Here is a 17,441-nt window from a genome sequence, read left to right as displayed (position 1 = left end):
ATCGAAACATTGACAGGAAAAAAAAAAAAAAGAAGAAAAGAAAAAAATCGCGTCAAAGAAAAAGCGAATCCGAAATTTTTTTGTAATATAAAAAATTTATATTTTATTTTTCCGTTCATCTTCGATAATTTAATTCATATTAAATAAATAAATGAAATAATAAATTAACGACTTATCCAATAACGTCTAAAATAGAAAGATTAAAAACGTTATAATTGCGGAAAAGAAAAACAACAAGAAAATAGAAATATAAAATAATATTCTTACTTATCCCCCAAAAAAAGAATCCGAAGTGTGTAAAATAGAATTATAAAGAAATCAAGTTGAAAAAAAAAAGAAAACTTCATCAAACAAACAAAAATTTTTGTTCGTTTCGTCGTTTTCTTTTTCTAGTGTGTGTGCGAAATTATATTGAATTTTTTTTTATAATTTTTTTTCATTTTTTCTTTCTCCTCGAGAATTCCTCGAATTGAGTTACAATAAAAAAAAAAACCGAAAGAAATCCTTTTTTTGCTTCTTCTACACGGAAATTCGAACGAAATATTTATCCAATCAATCTCGCCCCCAACTAATTTTTTTCTTAATCGTGTGAATTATATTGAATTGAATTTGAGAATAAAAAAAAAGCAAGCAAAAAAAAAAAACACCGATAACCCATCTCGATTCGTGTTAAAATAGAGAAATCTTCTTTCGTTCGTCGATAACCCAAAGCTTACAAAAAAAAAAAAGAAGAAGAGTATCAAATTGATTTGGTGGTGTCCCAATCAAATAAAAGGATCGTCGTGTTCTTCTCCCTTTTAAACTATAACCAAAACCATCTCTCGGCATTCACCGAAATTGTGGATCAAGTAAAAAGCAATCAAAAAATTTGCAATAAAACTCGCCAGGAAGCACAGCAGCACGACGTTTTGGTTGTTGGTCGCCTTTTGGAAGAAGAAGAACACAACCACGACGATACAACGACTTGGTCTTGGTCTTGGTTGTTGTCAATCGAATCGAGTTCCCAGTTGAGTCGACGAGAGGAAAGATTCGCCAATTATATTAAATTTCTGTCAGTTTTTCTAGACTATGTCTGAATACTTGTACAATCAATTTACATAGCGCCATGGCTGCGACGAGAAAGTTGCAAGGTGAGAATGAATGAATAAAAAATAATATAATATACAAAAAAAACTATAAACATTTTTTATGTATATTATAGATTTCATTTCCAAATTAGCTTAGGAAATTCATTGAGAAAAAGGATATCAATTGAATTTGTTTGGGGTCTTCCACAATCCGATTTCTATTTCTTGAAATTTTGTTTTTTTAATGTTTTATTTTTTTTTTTTTTTTGATGTTGGACTTGGATTTGAGTTGATAAAATAAAAATATAAAATTGGTTGGAAATTCTTTAGAGCCGGAGGGAGGACGAGAGTGAGCGAGAAGACAGCAGCAGCAGCAATGTAGAGAGGACAATCTTCTTGCACTCCACTTGATTATTTTTTTTTTTTTTTTCATTTTTTGTTGTATTTTATTCTTTTCCTTTTTTTTGCTGTTGTAGGAGGGTGGCAGGCGGTAGGCAGGCAGGGTGGCTTCCTCCCTCTTTGGGTTTTTTTGTTGTTGTATTCTTTGATATGTGTGTTTTTTTTGGATGGGGTTGCGTGAGAATTGGGGGTGTTGTGGTGTAGGGAAAGGCCAGGGCCAGATTTAAAGGTGTGGAGGCCCTGCGGGCAACAACAAAATGGGGGCCCCCTATCCCCTAATTATTTACCAAATAATGTAAACACTTATTTTGGTTCATTTCTTTAAGAAAACTACCTTAAAATGGGGTGTATTTCTGACTCAAACGTTTTTAATTCAAAATAGGATAAAATGCATTTTTGCATTTAACACTTTTTATTGATTGTCTCAATGTTGTAATTTTAATGTTTATTTGAAGTACTAAATATGATGGTTTTTAATTTTACTTGATTTTGAAGACCTTGATCTTGAATATCAAACCAATAGAACCCAAACTAGAAGCCTTTTAAGAAAACAATTACGTGTTATTATAGTTTGCTGGTTTTAATCGCTTGAAAACTCTCGAACAAAATCTCGAAGTAGATGGTTTAAAAAGATTACCTATATTATGAGTTCTATTGGCTGGATATATCAAATGTGCCCATGATTATGAAAGTGGACTAAGTCACTTTTTGCATTGTTTAAAGAAAAACTTACATAATAATTTTCTTATAACGATTTAATTATATTTCTTTTATGAAATCACTAGAGGAGCAATAAAGAAGTTTATTTACTGCAATTTCGCTTTCAAGAAGTAAACTTTACACCTGAAATAATAATTATTTTAAGGCTAGATTTGAGGCCATTTTTAGGAGTGACTTAGTCCACTTTCATAATTAAAGGCACAAATATCAAATAAATATCAAATATTTAATTTTTAAACATACTTCAGACATTGCAAGATGCATTAACAATACTAATAATGCAATATCTTACATTCTTAATGCAATGCAGTGGAAAGTTTATAGGAAAACTTTTTCTAAGATTTTATTTTTTTTTTAGTTTTTTCATTTATAACTGCTGAACGACCAACTAAGAATTTTCTGTATTTCTAAACTGTAAAAACTGGAAGAAACAACAGTTTACTTACTTCGTGTTTTAACACTCATTTTCAAAAATGTCAAATAAATGTTGTTTTAGCACTCAATGCATATTTTAAGCTCGATATTTTCTATGATTGAAACATCAAATCATGTTGGTTTTGTTCTCTACTATGATAGAGAATGCAAAAAAAAGTGGTTCCCGAAAGTCCGTCTGTCTCTGTGTATAAGGAGCATACAGCCTTAACGGGCTGAATGAAATTTTATCAACTCAGAAAGAAACTTCTTATAAGCAACATAGTAAAAAAAATCCTCTTTTCTTCACTCCATTGTACATTATGTTCCTTTTGAGTTTAAATAAATTAGAATCTATGCACTTGAAAAGTTTAGATTTTTAAAATCTCCATTCGGACGTAGATATTCTTAAAGATTTCAATTTACTTAGTAGCAACATAGTTTGTTTTTTTAAGAGCCTCCGCACACTACAGACTTTCTATCAGCCGATTAGTCGTGTTGGGCTCCTAGTGTGCGCATAGGCAGCCGACTAAATAGTCGGCTTGTTTTGAAATATTTCAGTTTGAAGGCAATTGTGTAGGAAAACAAACTTTTTTTTTCGATCAAACAAACTTTTTGATCGGCCAATACTTAATCGTTGTAGTGTGCGTACTTCCATACATTTTCATACTGATTAAGAGACCGACTAAATTGTCGGCCGATAGAACGTTTGTATTGTGCGGGGGCTTTAATTGCTAACAAATATAAATAAAATACAAAGTTTTTTCTTTAAGTTATGTGATAAAGAGTACCTTAGTTGCAAAATATAACACAATCTGGCACAAAGTCACTCTGGCTTACGATATCTCTACAAATACATATGAAATTAAAACGTTATCAAATGAATCTTGTAGGCTTTTTTAAGAGGATTTGATTTTTTTTTATTTGAAATGTATTTTTCGTCCTATTCCGAAAAATATTGCAGTTGTACCTACTATGATTATTTTTTATCTTAATCTGAATGCCTTTCCTCAATCAGAAATGCCTAACTATATAGGGAAGTTAACGATGCACTTTTCTTTTCTTTATGACGAAAACGATTTATGTTTTTTGGTTTATATATATTTTTCTTTGTGGTGTGCATTTGCTGGAATATGATTTTTTTTCGCAGTGTGGGGGCCCAGGGCTGTAGCCCCGGCTGCCCTCCACTAAATCCGGCCCTGGGGAAAGCATGTTGTTATAGGGATGGGATGTGTTCTGTGGTGGGTAGAGAATTTATGCTTATTCATTTATATTGTGATCGCTCTTCTTCATATCGGCATTTATTTTGTGTTGCGAAGAGAGAGAAACAATGTTCAAGGATCGCTTTTAAAAGTAGAAAAAAATGCAAAATAAGCATCATCATCCAGTTTAGTTAAAGATCAGATATATCTTTACTTTTTTGTAGAATTACTCTGAGAGAGATTATATTTTATGGATGAATGAAAAACCCACGTACAATTATGCAGTCAGTAAATATAACTAATTTTTGTGATGTGTTTGCAGAAAAGTGGTGTGATGATTATATTATTTAATTATACAAAATAGCTAGATTCAATTGACCTCTCTTGTTGATTTTCTTTTTTTGTTTCTCCAGACTTTTTTTATTATTTTTTGTTTGTTCTGCGTGCAAACAGTGTAGAGTGGAGGAAAAGATCGATGGATCTTCTTTTGTCATAGCACCTTTTTTTTCTTTATAAGTTCGAAGGGAGAAAGCACGATCTTCTTCTCTTCCAACAAAACAAGAACAACAACAACAACACTACAAAAGGTCTCTTTGTTTAGGTAGTTTATGATTTCTTTTATCTTTTTTTTTTTTTGTTGTTGTTGCTTTTTTTGTTCTTTTAATCGTTAGTGGCAGTACATAGTAGTAGTAGCAGCAGCAGGTGCATAACAAGCAAGGTAAAGAGAAGAAGAAGTTAACTTATATTTGATGTGATGACTTATTATTTGTTCAGGGAATTTAAATATTTTGGTTAAATATAACATATTTTTTGGTTCTATTTTATAGTATTTAATGGTTAAGTGTAGGAGAATGGAAATTTGAAGGTTATTTTAATAATTTTATTCAAATTACTTACCTAGTTTTTATTTTGTATAACCAAGGTTAATGCTAAGGTTAGAAATATTGAAACTGTCTATGATGCATATAGCATTGCTATAACAAGTGTCATTAAGTTCACATCAAATACACGATACTGTTTGTTTATATTCTTGATCACTCATTTTATGAAATAGACATTCAACAAAGGTTAACTTTAAAATTTAAAGCTATGCAGAGGAAACATAATATTTTAGGTTAAAAATAATAATAATACAAAAAACTGGATCTTCTGATGGACGAACCGACTTTGGGCTCTGCGTTGCTGAATGTTAGTCGAAGCCAACCATAGCTTCAGGCTGTAACGCGGTCCAACAATCTCTAATGACCAAAAAGATCAGTGATGGCAGATAATATAATTTAATGGGACATAGAACAATAAAACCATTAAAGTAGCCTTTTTAAAATGAGCCCGAGTATTCTTGATTGTTCTAAGTCCCATCATATTTTGTTCTAAGTCCACATTTTATTTAAGTAAAAAACTCACTTGTATAGGAATTGTTCCAATTTTGTTTTTTTAGTTTTAAAAAATATTAAATAGTATGCACCTACTAATGAGGTAAACTTGTATATTTTATTGAAGAGAAAAGAACAAACTTTATAAAGAACATAACTTGAATCGCAAACGAGCAGAAAATTGTCACTTTAAACCAATTTGAAACTTAAAAATCGTCCCCTGTAAAATTTGCTTTTTGTGACTTAGAACAATTTTGCTTTACGGCGACGAAATCCTTACATCTTATTGTTTTGTTTTGCCGCATGTTTTCTTATTGGCCAGTGTTCGTAGATATTGCACCAATTCTGCCTTGATGTGGAGATTAAATAATTTTGTTTGGACTTCTTATAGGTGAACCAAATTTTTGTTTTAGTCTTACCACATAAATAATAAAAAGTAAATATTTTATCCTATCTAGAAGACTAACACTACCTAGATGGTGTTCCTTTGTAGGGCCTATCATCACTGTGATAGAGACTGATCTTCCTAATTAGTAATCAAGATGCTGCAATTGTTGCAAAATTTACCTGTCAAAGAATGCTGAGTTAATATGCTTTATCTCTGTGTCTTTTACTGCTAAAAAAAAGTTGTAACAAACTCAAAATTCTGGTTTCATGGCATGCTCTTATAGAAATGCTTTTTCGCAAGACTTATTTAAAAAGACACCAAATGTCGTTGCATTTATGCTTCGTTAGTTTTAATTTAAATCTATGTAATTCTTTGAAACTTTCGGATTTAGTTTAGGTCAAATTTGTTTTGATTTCTAACAAGGCAAGATAATTCGTTTGGGTCGTCTTTCTTTTTATCATTTTGACTTAGTTTGCATATCATCTCAATTAAGCAAATACTCTTCAACTCAAATGCTTAATCACTGTATAATCTTCAACTTTTATTTGTAATAAGTTTGACCTAGGTCCTATTTCACAACATAACTTAATTTCTTCAACAAGTAAAAATAGTTTAAATGATTTCGATTTCCTATTTTTAGTCATTGAAACAATATAAATGTTGTAACGATGAGAAAACCCCCGCGATGAAAACTTTTATTTATTGAATTTTAATCAAATTTAACTCATTTTCTAATCACAATTTTTTGTATTATTCTTACAGGAGAGATAGATAGGTGTCTGAAAAAGGTCGCTGAAGGAGTCGAAACATTCGAAGATATTTGGAAAAAAGTTCACAATGCAACAAACAGTAATCAGAAGGTAAAACATCAAGCATTCATACTTCAACTTGTTCCTTAGCAATTTTGATTGCATAATTTTATTTCTATCATTTGCAGGAGAAATATGAAGCGGATCTTAAAAAGGAGATCAAAAAGCTGCAGCGGCTTCGCGATCAGATTAAATCATGGATTGCGTCCGCTGAGATTAAGGATAAAAGCGCCCTCTTAGAGAATCGGCGTCTCATCGAAACAGTATGAACTAATATAATATATTTTGTGTTTGTCTTCAAATTTTACTAATAAAAAATATTTTAAAATTTAGCAAATGGAAAGATTTAAAATCGTGGAACGAGAGACAAAAACCAAAGCCTATTCGAAAGAAGGCCTGGGAGCGGCACAAAAAATGGATCCAGCTCAGCGTATCAAAGATGAAGCACGCAATTGGCTAACCAGTTCAATTAGTTCACTGCAAATACAAATCGATCAATACGAAAGTGAAATCGAATCGTTATTAGCGGGCAAGAAGAAACGCTTAGATCGAGATAAACAAGATCGCATGGACGAGCTGCGATCGAAATTAGATCGGCATAAATTCCATGTAACAAAACTGGAGACCCTACTGCGATTGCTTGATAACGATGGTGTTGAGGCAGAGCAGGTAAATATACACAACATTGTAAGTAGGCAAGTCCAATTTTTTTTTCTTCTCTCTCTGTATGTGTGTTGTAGTGTGCATACTGTGCGTGAACAAACAAAAAATCCCAACAAATCTAAGAAGAATCGAGAGAAGAATTTTTTTGTTTTTTTTTTTTTTATTCTCATTGGACCCCAAAATGAGTAGTAGGGACCTCTGCTAAAAACTTCGCTTTGCCAACGAGTTTCATTTTTGTTTTCTTTACTTATTATTATTTTTCTTTTTTTTTTTGAGAAAATAATTTACTGTTACATTTTTTTAAGACTAACATTTTTACTAGATAACTTTTTCAGGGTTGTAAATTTGTACTAGACAATAAGATTAAAAATAGAATTTTTACAATGCCTTTTGTGGGGCAATTTTCAATGTGGGCTCGGACCCACACCTCTAAACTTATTAATCAAAAACTATTCTGTGTTTTTGTCACTGATAAGTGATAACGAACTTGTAGCGAATATATGAAAACTACATTTAATCGTATCTGAGGTCACTATTTAAAAGAAAATACAATCTTTTATTCAACTTTTATCAAGCAAACTTAAGTTATTTATCAAATCACACCTCTTTCTTATTTTAAAGATTGTGATTAAAATTATTTTTTTACATAAGATGAATTACTTTTATTTCAAGACTATACTATAAAAAGATTTAGATTATGCTAAAGTTATTTAACTAAACACAATTCAAAAGTTTAAGTGACTCCAAACGTTAAAGTTGTATTGCCCATGCAAGAAAGTGTGAAATTCTTTTTCCAAGAAAAAAATAATCACAATATAAATTAATTGCATGATTGGTTCACACTTGCTCTTGTAGAATTAACATAATATATTGGATAAATATTAAAACACTGATTGTCAGCATTAAGTGAATAAAATCCGAGTGCAAGGATTAATTTATTAATCACAAAATTATGACTCCTACCATTTTTTCAAGAAAGAAATACCATTAAATCGTTGTAGTAAAACTACTTAATTAGTTTAGTTTTCAGTTTTAAGACAATGAAAAAAGTGACTTCATAATAATTAAGAGCTAACTAAACTTATAAGTAGTAAAGGGTTAAGATGACGATGCTACTAAGTGACATTATTACAAAATTTTGAGGTAGCTGCGTAAGTTTTTCCTTCCATACAAAGTATATGTAATCATTGAACTTCATTTCAAGCTCAAAATAAATCTACAAGCAATCGAGATACTGTTCCAGTGGCTTAATTTTGGCTTTTTCGTGGAATAGCTTCTTATTGAAATGTTTCTGCCGCAGTCCGATCGAATGTGATTCCGGTGCATATATTTAAAATTTCTATCAAAGAATTGAAGAGAGAAAGGAACTCTTTAGCTCGTGATTGGTCTGAGTAATTCTAAGGAGTAATGATTGGCTTATTTCGGTTCTTTGCTAGAGTAGGTAGTTGATATAATCGATAGATAGACAGGAACGGCAACGACGGCTTCACAAAATCCACCATCATAATTTTTATTTAATTTTTTGATCGAAACCAATAATGCTTCTGGAGCACGAAAAAGTACATTTTCCAAACTTTTTTTCAAACAAAGAAAGCGGACTACACAGAGTCTTGATTAAGTGACTTATGTCGTTTTCGATTGGACGTCCAGAAGCGTCCGGAAGCATTCAGAAGCCTTCTGATACCATTTTATTGGCATGAAAATGACAGCCAGAACGCTTCTCAGAAGAGAAATTCTCTTCTCGATTTCAAATCAGAATCGAATCAAGAAGCACTAATACATTTATACTTACATGTCAAAGAAAAACTCAATCATTGTTTTTTTCTGTTTTCATTCAATTTTTTTTTTGTTTTCTGCAAATAATTTGTTAATTTATTTTCAAACAAATAAATTATGCCTTAAAAATATTTTCCAAAAGGAATTTCCCATTAATTCGTTAAAAATTAGGTACAATTTTCTTTAAATATTAATTATTTTTCAAGTCGTATGCCATGTTTGACATTTTAAATTTCAAAGAAAAACAAACACAAACACAAAAAAAACAGAATTGAGTGGAAGCGATTCAAACTGTTTTATTGGATTTCAGAATGAGTGAATCCTTGAGTGATTCCAATCGAAAACGACATTACACTCTCAACTCCCTTCCTAATTCTGTGACCAACAAACGAGATCAAAAAGTTTTAAAAATTATGCAAACGTCATTTTTTTCGATTTCGTTTTTTTTTTGGAACGATACAGTTTTGAAATTTTTGGACATGAAAAACAGACGAAAAAGAGATTAATAAATTAAAAAGGACGTTGTCTTTGTCTTACCTGCACTTGCTATTTTGTGAGAACAGATTAGAATACATTCTGTGAATGCATGAAACAGTTCTGTTCCCACCTGTTCTGTTTTAACTATGTATTTCCTTATACGCATGACAAAGCTCAGGTCAGGTATGAACATTACTCAATTGCTTCATTAGGACATAAAAGAGCATCTTTCTACATACATACACAGTTATTTTTTCATAAATTCCTACTCGTAGTATAAAAACTTATAAATAATCACAAAAAATTATAAAGGCTGGTTTGCTGAAAAAATTTTGAAATTTACATAATTATAAATTCTCGTATCAATGGAAACTTATGTAAGAACAATTTTTGTTTCCTCATAAATAAAAATTAACAGTGCGCAGTAGCAATATTGATACATAGTGCATTGAAAATTTAAGCGAGTCCCGGAATTTTGTATTTTCGTTTTTTGATCATTGATAAATACATTTTATAAAAAAAAGTACCTAGCAGACTGAAATTGTATGGAACATTTAAAACTTATCATAAAAAAGCTTGGGTATTCGTTAAATTATTTACGATTTTTGTAATATTTAAATCCAATGTAGACATTTAACTTACATTTTGCTTTTATATCCAAATTAATCTTATTCATAAGCTTATTTATCTAGAAAGTGCAGGTAAAATAGGATACATAATAGATACAAAAATACTACGTTCTTAACGCTTTTTAACACGAAAACAAAGAAATAAAGAGGTTTTGATTGCTTCAAAGTATAATTTGAGTTATAAACGAATTTTATCTTTTTTTTACAAAGTATGTATGTACATTAGGGTGCCTTAAAAAAATGTTGTTCTTCTTTTTTTCCAACTCTTACCCACCAAATTGTAAATGATTGACTAGAAAAGAAACGTCCTGAAAACAAGGCGCTGAGCTTAAATTGTTAAATTTAAAGAGTCGCTATTTTATTTTTAGTTTCCTATGGATTTTACATAAGAATTTGGTAAAAAAAATACTCTAATTTTTTTTTTTTTTTTCACTGAAAAAACTCAAGATTACAACTGGCTATATTAAATCTCAAAATTAATGTAATTGTAATGAATGAATGCTTGATTGCTTTAACCGTTTAGAAGATATTCGTATCCAAATCGCAATGCATACGGGTCATAAGAAAACTATTGAAATCAGTGAGCATTGGTTTGGATACGAATATCTTCTAAACGGTTAAAGCAATCAATTTCATTCCAAGGATTTTTTTGTAGAACGTTTAAGCCCCTACAAGAATATATCTTGCTAATTTGAAAATAATGAAGTTTCAGTGAATTAGAAATTTTTTAAAAATATAAAATGTTTTTATATTTTTTTTTTACTTTGACCTCGAATATCTTTAGAATGGTTAGATTAATGAAAAAAGTTAATAAGACCTTTTTTGTGGAGCAATCAATTTTCAACAAGAATATGTCTTGCGCGTTTGATCATTATAATTTTTCAATTTGTTACAAAATTAAGAACAAAAAACGAATTTTTAAAGATTTTCTCGATTTTTGGACCTCAAATATCTATTCAACGGTTAGATAAACGAAAAAAGTGTATAAGGCCTTTTTTGTAGAGCGTTCAATTTCCTACAAGAATATGAAAAGAAAGTTGCTAAAAAGTCAATTAATAAAAAAATTATTTTTTTTTAGTAGAAGCTTGATGTAAAAATGGAAAATTGCAAAGCGGAGGACCTTCCCATTAATATAAAGAGCTCATATTTGGTGTATATATTCTAAAGGGGTCTAGCAATCGATTTTTTGGAGTACCAATTCAAAAAAAAGAATTTCGATTTTTTTGACCCACCCTACTGTACATACCTGCGACCCAGTGGGGCATTGTATTTATTTTTTTAATTGCCAAATAAATTTTTATAAGTATTTATCTAGTTTCTAGTTTTCTTCATTATTTAAGACTTACAACTTAAAAGGTCTTGCATTGCTGAGAAAGCATCTGGCTAAGCAAATTTTAATATTAAAATTCAAAAAAGCTCCACTGATATCTTCAGTAAAAAATTGTTTAGTTGATAGGTTATGACTCCACAAAAACAAAATCCTATTTAGCATATCAATATTTAAAAAAAAATTTGAACGCCTACCTATATCAAAATTCGAAAGCTGTGCTGTTTATTTTTGTCCCTCACTTTGTCCAACCTGCAAGAAGTAGCAATAAAGGAATTGAGAATCAACAAAAATGCTGCGAACTTCAAATTTGTAACTTTTCTTATCATATAAAACGACTTCGTAAATTAACATCGTCAGTTACTTGTTTTTGTCTGGAATAAATGCCATGGTGTGAAATGAAAGTAATCACGTATCAAATATCTGCTACAAGGCTTCAACACATCTCTTATTTATCGACGCGCTTTTCTCATACTCATCCAACTACATTTTAGTAACACGAAGCTTACTTCTTCATCTCATCTTCTTTCCTCATGTTTAACACCTCTGTCATTCCAAGTGTTTAATGTTTAAAAAATAAATTTAGTCAAATCAAATGACTAATACAAATAAAATCCAATTGAATTGTCCAATAATGTCTTCAAAAACAAAACGATAAAAAAAAATATTACTTCAATTTTTGTCTCTCATTGAGTGTGTATATTATTTCAGGTTAATAAAATCAAGGATGATGTTGAGTACTACATTGAATCCTCGCAAGAGCCCGATTTCGAAGAGAACGAGTTTATCTATGATGACATTATTGGCTTGGATGAAGTTGAATTATCAGGCACCGGTAAGATAAAGATTTTTTTCCCCTTAATCGTTTTATCTTTTTAGTTTTATCATACATAGTTTTCAATTGATTACTACCTCATTTGTGTACATTTACTAATTACCATGCATTTTTTCAACCCTCACCACATACCTACTCCCAAAAAAACCAAAAAAAAACAAAAACAAATACAAACAATAAATGGTAACAGAAGGTGTTTCCCTTGGTATTCCATCATCATTAGCAACAACAGACAGTAACAACAGTAATGAAACTGGCGGTTCGCCAAGTAGTATAGCGTCTGGTGGCAGTCCTGTTCAATCGCCTCCACCTTCGTCGCAACAGCTGAACAACTGCAGCGGCAGTACGGGCAATACAACAACCAGCAGTAGTAGCACTACAAACAATGCGAATAATCTAAACTATAGCAGTGATTCGACGTCTGTTGATATAACAGCAGCAGCAGTAGCGGCAGTGGCAGCGGGTGTAGCGTCAGCCGATAAGCGCAATAAGAACGACACTAATGCCAGTAGCAAAACAAAAGTAAGTCGCAATTTACAAAAATAAAAAAAAAATATTGTGCTTAACCGAATTTGTCTTCTATTTTTTGTCTAGCAACCTGTTAAACCTACAGCTGTACGAGCCAATAACAACAACAATACCAGCGGTAAAGCAGCTGCTGGGGCGGGAGGAGATTCGAATCTTAACAACAGTGCAACATCGAACAACCTAAATAACTCAACGGCGGCGCAATTATCGCAACAACAACAGCAGCAGCCAAATAAAAGCCTAATAAGTTCAACGCCTAGTAAAAATCAGCAACAGACGAGCCATGCGTCCGGTTTGGCGAATAGTTTGCAATCAAATGTGACGACGTCAGTGGTGAATTCAGCGCAACAACAGCATACAACATCTGTGACGCTCCAACAACAACAACAACAGCAGCAACAACAACATTCTAATGCACCTAGTTTGAATTCATCGACGATAATTCAGGCCCAATCTGTGATTCAAGCCACACCACCAATTGCATTTGCAGCTGTAGCTAAGAACAATACATGTTTGTTTAAAAACAAAATATTTAATTCCTTAAAAGTTTTTGTTTGACTGAATTTTTTGTATATAATTTCTATAGCACACCTGGAAAATGGCCCAGTGCATCCTGCAACATCGTACACAATGGCAGCGCCAACAGTTGCATCGATTGTTGGATCAAATGCACAACAACAGCCGCAACATACAAATCTTCAAACGAATTCCTCACATCAAACAAGTGGTAAGTTCGTTACACCTTATTTAACGACGATTTGTATAACGTCTCTCCTCGCTTTGTTTAGATTCCTCAACAACGCATAACAACACTTCCAATAATACCAGCATAGGAAACACAAGCAGCAATGTAGTGACATCAGGAGTATCAGTGGATTCAGGAGCGCCTCTAGTTATAAATGCCCCGAGTAACAACAACAGCAACAGCCTTGCAAATCGCATTTCACCCAATGGCATTGCGAATGTGACAAGTGTTCTAACAAACAACACAAGCCGAGGATCACCCGGTTTGCTATCGCCGAAACATATGAACGGTCCCCTTAACCATAACAACAATAGCAAGGGATTAAATGTATCTGTGTCTGGTACACAAAACAGTACCGATACCATGTCCACACTGAAAACAATGGCCCAAGACGCAATTAATAGATCTGGGTCTGAAACGAATATGCTAGCGCAAGGTCCCAATGTGGACACAAGGCAACAGCAACAACAGCAAGGCTTACTGCAGCAGCAGCAACAACAACAGCAGCAACAACAGCAACAGTCTCAGCATTTCTCACCAGCCGTAACAGACACAACTGCCAATAATAGCACCACGAATGGTCCAACATCCGGCCAGGGTACTGTTAGTCTGACAAGCGGTATTGTTGGACAAAATAACACTGGCAGCGTTATAAGTAGCAAACCGACAAATGAAGCCCACATCCCACCGCTGTTGGGTGTGGCGCCACTTGGTCCTTCACCATTACACAAGGATCATCAATTGCAATTCCAAATGATGGAAGCTGCATACTATCATCTGCCAATGCCAAGTGATTCGGAGAAGTTGACAACGTACATTCATCGGAATCCAGTACAGACGCCACCCCACTACCCGCAGGTAAATTGACAAAAATATTAAATAAAAAATGGAGAGAATTTTAATTTTTATAAATTTTTTTTTCTTTTATTCAATTCAATATCTGGAGCAGTCTCAGCTACCCCACTATGATACAGTGGAATTTTTCCAGCGTCTATCAACCGAAACACTATTTTTTGTATTCTATTATATGGAAGGATCCAAGGCACAGTATCTAGCCGCTAAAGCTTTGAAAAAGCAAAGTTGGCGTTTCCATACGAAATACATGATGTGGTTCCAACGACACGAGGAACCAAAAATAATTAATGATGATTACGAACAGGTAAAGCAAACAAAATAATTCTTAATAAAATAAAAGCTCATTTTTTGTCTTCCTCCTAGGGTACGTACATCTACTTCGACTATGAGAAATGGAGTCAACGCAAAAAGGAAGGATTCACATTTGAATACAAGTACTTAGAAGACAAGGAGTTGAATTGATGGATTCATGTAAAAATTAAAATAAACAAATTTTAAAAAAAGAAAAGAAAGAAAAACAAAAATACAAAAAAAAAAGAAATACAAAATGAAAACAAAAAAAAAAACTATTCTATTAAAAAAAAGATGAAATATTTGAAAAAAAAACACACTTATGTTTTAGTTTTTACTCATAACTTTAGTTTTTTTTATTACTTTGTTATACATTTAATTTCTCTTGCATTCGCGATCATTGAATATGTTAATCATTTACAAAACTAAAAACAAAAAAAAAATGTAGAGAAGAAGAAGAGCGTGCATTGTGTATAGAAAAGATAAAAAGAAAACATGAATATAAAAATGGGAAGTGAACCAGAAAACACTCAAATTGAAAACAACATTTGAAAAAAAAAATAATAAAAAAAAAACAACAAGATTTAGAATTAATAAAAACAAAACAAAAATATTACATTATATATATGCTTGATAAATGTTTTTAATTTTCTTATTTTTTATTAATTCAAAAAAAAAACAAGCCCATTTAAACAAAAACACTATGGATTGAGACGAGAAAATCTACAGAGAGTTGAGAGCCTTGTGTGAGTTTTTTTCGTTTTTTTTTTGTTTTTGTTGGGTTTTGATTTTCTTTGGTTTCTGGTTTATTTGGTGAAGCTTTAGATTTCCTAAAACGATTCTTTGTTTGTTAAAAGCTGCAAATTGTCGATTACCTTTTCTTTCAATCGTATTCAATATGTACATCTCTGTTATTACAGTTTTCTCTGAGTGTAAAATATTGAGAATGTTGAAGGGAATTTCTTGGGTCCAAAATAAAGTTATTTCCCAACCGTTTTCTGTTGCAGGGAAAACTTTTGAACATCATTGATTTTCAAAAATTTCGAAGAAATGGAAAACTTAATGTACACGTTCAGAAAACAATAGGGACTTGATTTTTAGTCATTGGTAAATTTATTATTTACCGATCAGAGACCCGAAACATGACTAACTTTTTAGTCTGTGAATCTGCCTAATTTTTCTAGAACTTCAACTTTAACTAACAAAGGACGTATTGGACAGTGCAAAATACCTGATACCGAAAAGAAAAAACAATTTGTTACACTAACTTATTTGATTGGATCGGATAGGATTTTTCGATTCGCAAATTAAATAAATAACTGCGTAACCATATAACGACTTTCATTCTGAATAATAGGAGAATGTTGTTTTTCTAGAAATATTATGTTCCCTGATGTTAAGGATTCGGTGATGTAAAGGATTCAAAGGAAATTTTTGAACATACTTGTTCCTTCACCGTTCATTCTTACTGAAGGAACCAATTTAAATTGTTCTCCCGAAAATATTTCCCATTGTAGCTTCGAAGTCTTATCTCAAGTTTGAATCTCTATATCCGAGGTGCTGACTTTACAAAAATCTCTTACAAAATAGATATCTTTTTTGACTGCAAATTCGAAGAAACGATTACAACTTACGACCAGAAAATAAGCATCTCTAACATAAAAACAAAGTATAATTGGAAAAATAATTGCTGAAATTCAAATTGAGATCGTTAAATTAGAAAAAGGAACCTTTTATTAAAGAAAGACAACAAAATCTTTTCGACCACGCTACATATTCCAATTATGTACTAATGTGATTATGGGAATTTAAAACAAAATCTTAAATCTTTATTTTAAATCGGCAATATTGTGCTTGTAGAATAGAGCAACCAAACCCATATGTTCTCTATTTCTCAAACTTACAAACAGAAGATTTTTGAAAATATTTCACAATTTTGTGGAAGGTATTGGAATTTCGCTTCCTCAAAAAATTGGTCATTTTTTACTTTAAACATTTAATAAGAAACGAGAATAAATATATTTTCGTCATGTACGGGAAATTTTTTTTTTAACAACAATTTGTGAGTTTGTGAAATTGATGATACAGAAAGTGGTAAGACATTTATTTGCTTTTCATCTTTTTTTTATATCAGTTAAAATTCTTCTATTTTCCGCTCTTATTGTAAAAAAAAAACATTGCAAATAAAATAAAAAAAAAACGCAATTTGACTTGCGCGACAAAAACCACAATTCAATTTATTTGCACTTTTTATTAAATAAATATTAAATATATTAATATGATATATTTAATATTATATTTATAAATAATATTTCTTAAATAAAAAATAATAATACCAAGCTGCTGCAAAACAAGTCAACTAAAATTTAAACAACAAAAAAAATTAATAAAAAATGAAAAAAAAAAATAAAACCTTTTTGCCAGAGAGTAGTTTTTGCATTTTTTGCGCATAAAATGAAAATCGTTTACTAATTATATATATAAATATATGCAAAACATAATAATAATAATACAAAATTAATTGACAAACAAAAAAATATATAAGACATATATTTGTAGTAAAAACAAATAAAAAATAAAAAAACGTAGTGAATTTTTTTTTGAAAAAAAAAACAAAACAAACCATAATATACCTTATATAAACAGAAAACAGACACAAAAACACACACAGACACATCCAACACAAAATTATTCAAAAATAAAAAAAGAAGAAATTTCCCTCTTAAAAAATAATAATAAAAAATTATATTAAAAAAATAAAAAAAAAAGTTACATAAAAAATCAATGTAAATTATTAAAAAAAAAATCATAAAAATTGAAAAAAATATTAATAACCTAAGAAAAATTAAAAAAATGAAAAAAAAAAACATTTTTAAAAATTACTATTAAAAGAATATACAAGAAAAGATGATTTATGAAAAAGTGGTTTGTTTTTCAAATTGTTTC

General features: G+C 31.0%; 1 protein-coding gene across 12 annotated transcripts; it reads left to right on the top strand.

The window, feature by feature from the left end:
• LOC129918734 (CCR4-NOT transcription complex subunit 3) lies at nt 1-16,706 on the top strand. Of its 12 annotated transcripts, none has more exons than XM_055999436.1 (12): nt 1-292; nt 459-1,130; nt 6,323-6,420; nt 6,495-6,632; nt 6,703-7,056; nt 11,953-12,076; nt 12,267-12,598; nt 12,671-13,115; nt 13,191-13,331; nt 13,393-14,207; nt 14,296-14,508; nt 14,568-16,706. In XM_055999436.1, the coding sequence occupies exons 2-12, from the start codon at nt 1,106-1,108 to the stop codon at nt 14,664-14,666; spliced, it is 2,784 nt and encodes a 927-aa protein (XP_055855411.1). In that variant the 5' UTR covers nt 1-292; nt 459-1,105; the 3' UTR covers nt 14,667-16,706. The 12 variants fall into 12 exon arrangements, with proteins under 12 accessions (XP_055855411.1, XP_055855412.1, XP_055855423.1 ...); XM_055999437.1 differs by having other exon boundaries at nt 1-1,006; nt 1,057-1,130; XM_055999448.1 differs by having other exon boundaries at nt 1-1,130; nt 6,498-6,632; nt 6,703-7,038; nt 12,300-12,598; nt 14,299-14,508.
• The last annotated feature ends 735 nt before the right edge of the window (nt 16,707-17,441 follow it).

Source organism: Episyrphus balteatus, chromosome 4, assembly GCF_945859705.1.
Source record: "Episyrphus balteatus chromosome 4, idEpiBalt1.1, whole genome shotgun sequence".
NCBI classification, from domain to species: Eukaryota; Metazoa; Arthropoda; class Insecta; order Diptera; family Syrphidae; genus Episyrphus; species Episyrphus balteatus.
The sequence above is the reverse complement of the archived record's forward strand: the minus strand, read 5'-3'. Positions and strand labels throughout refer to the sequence as shown.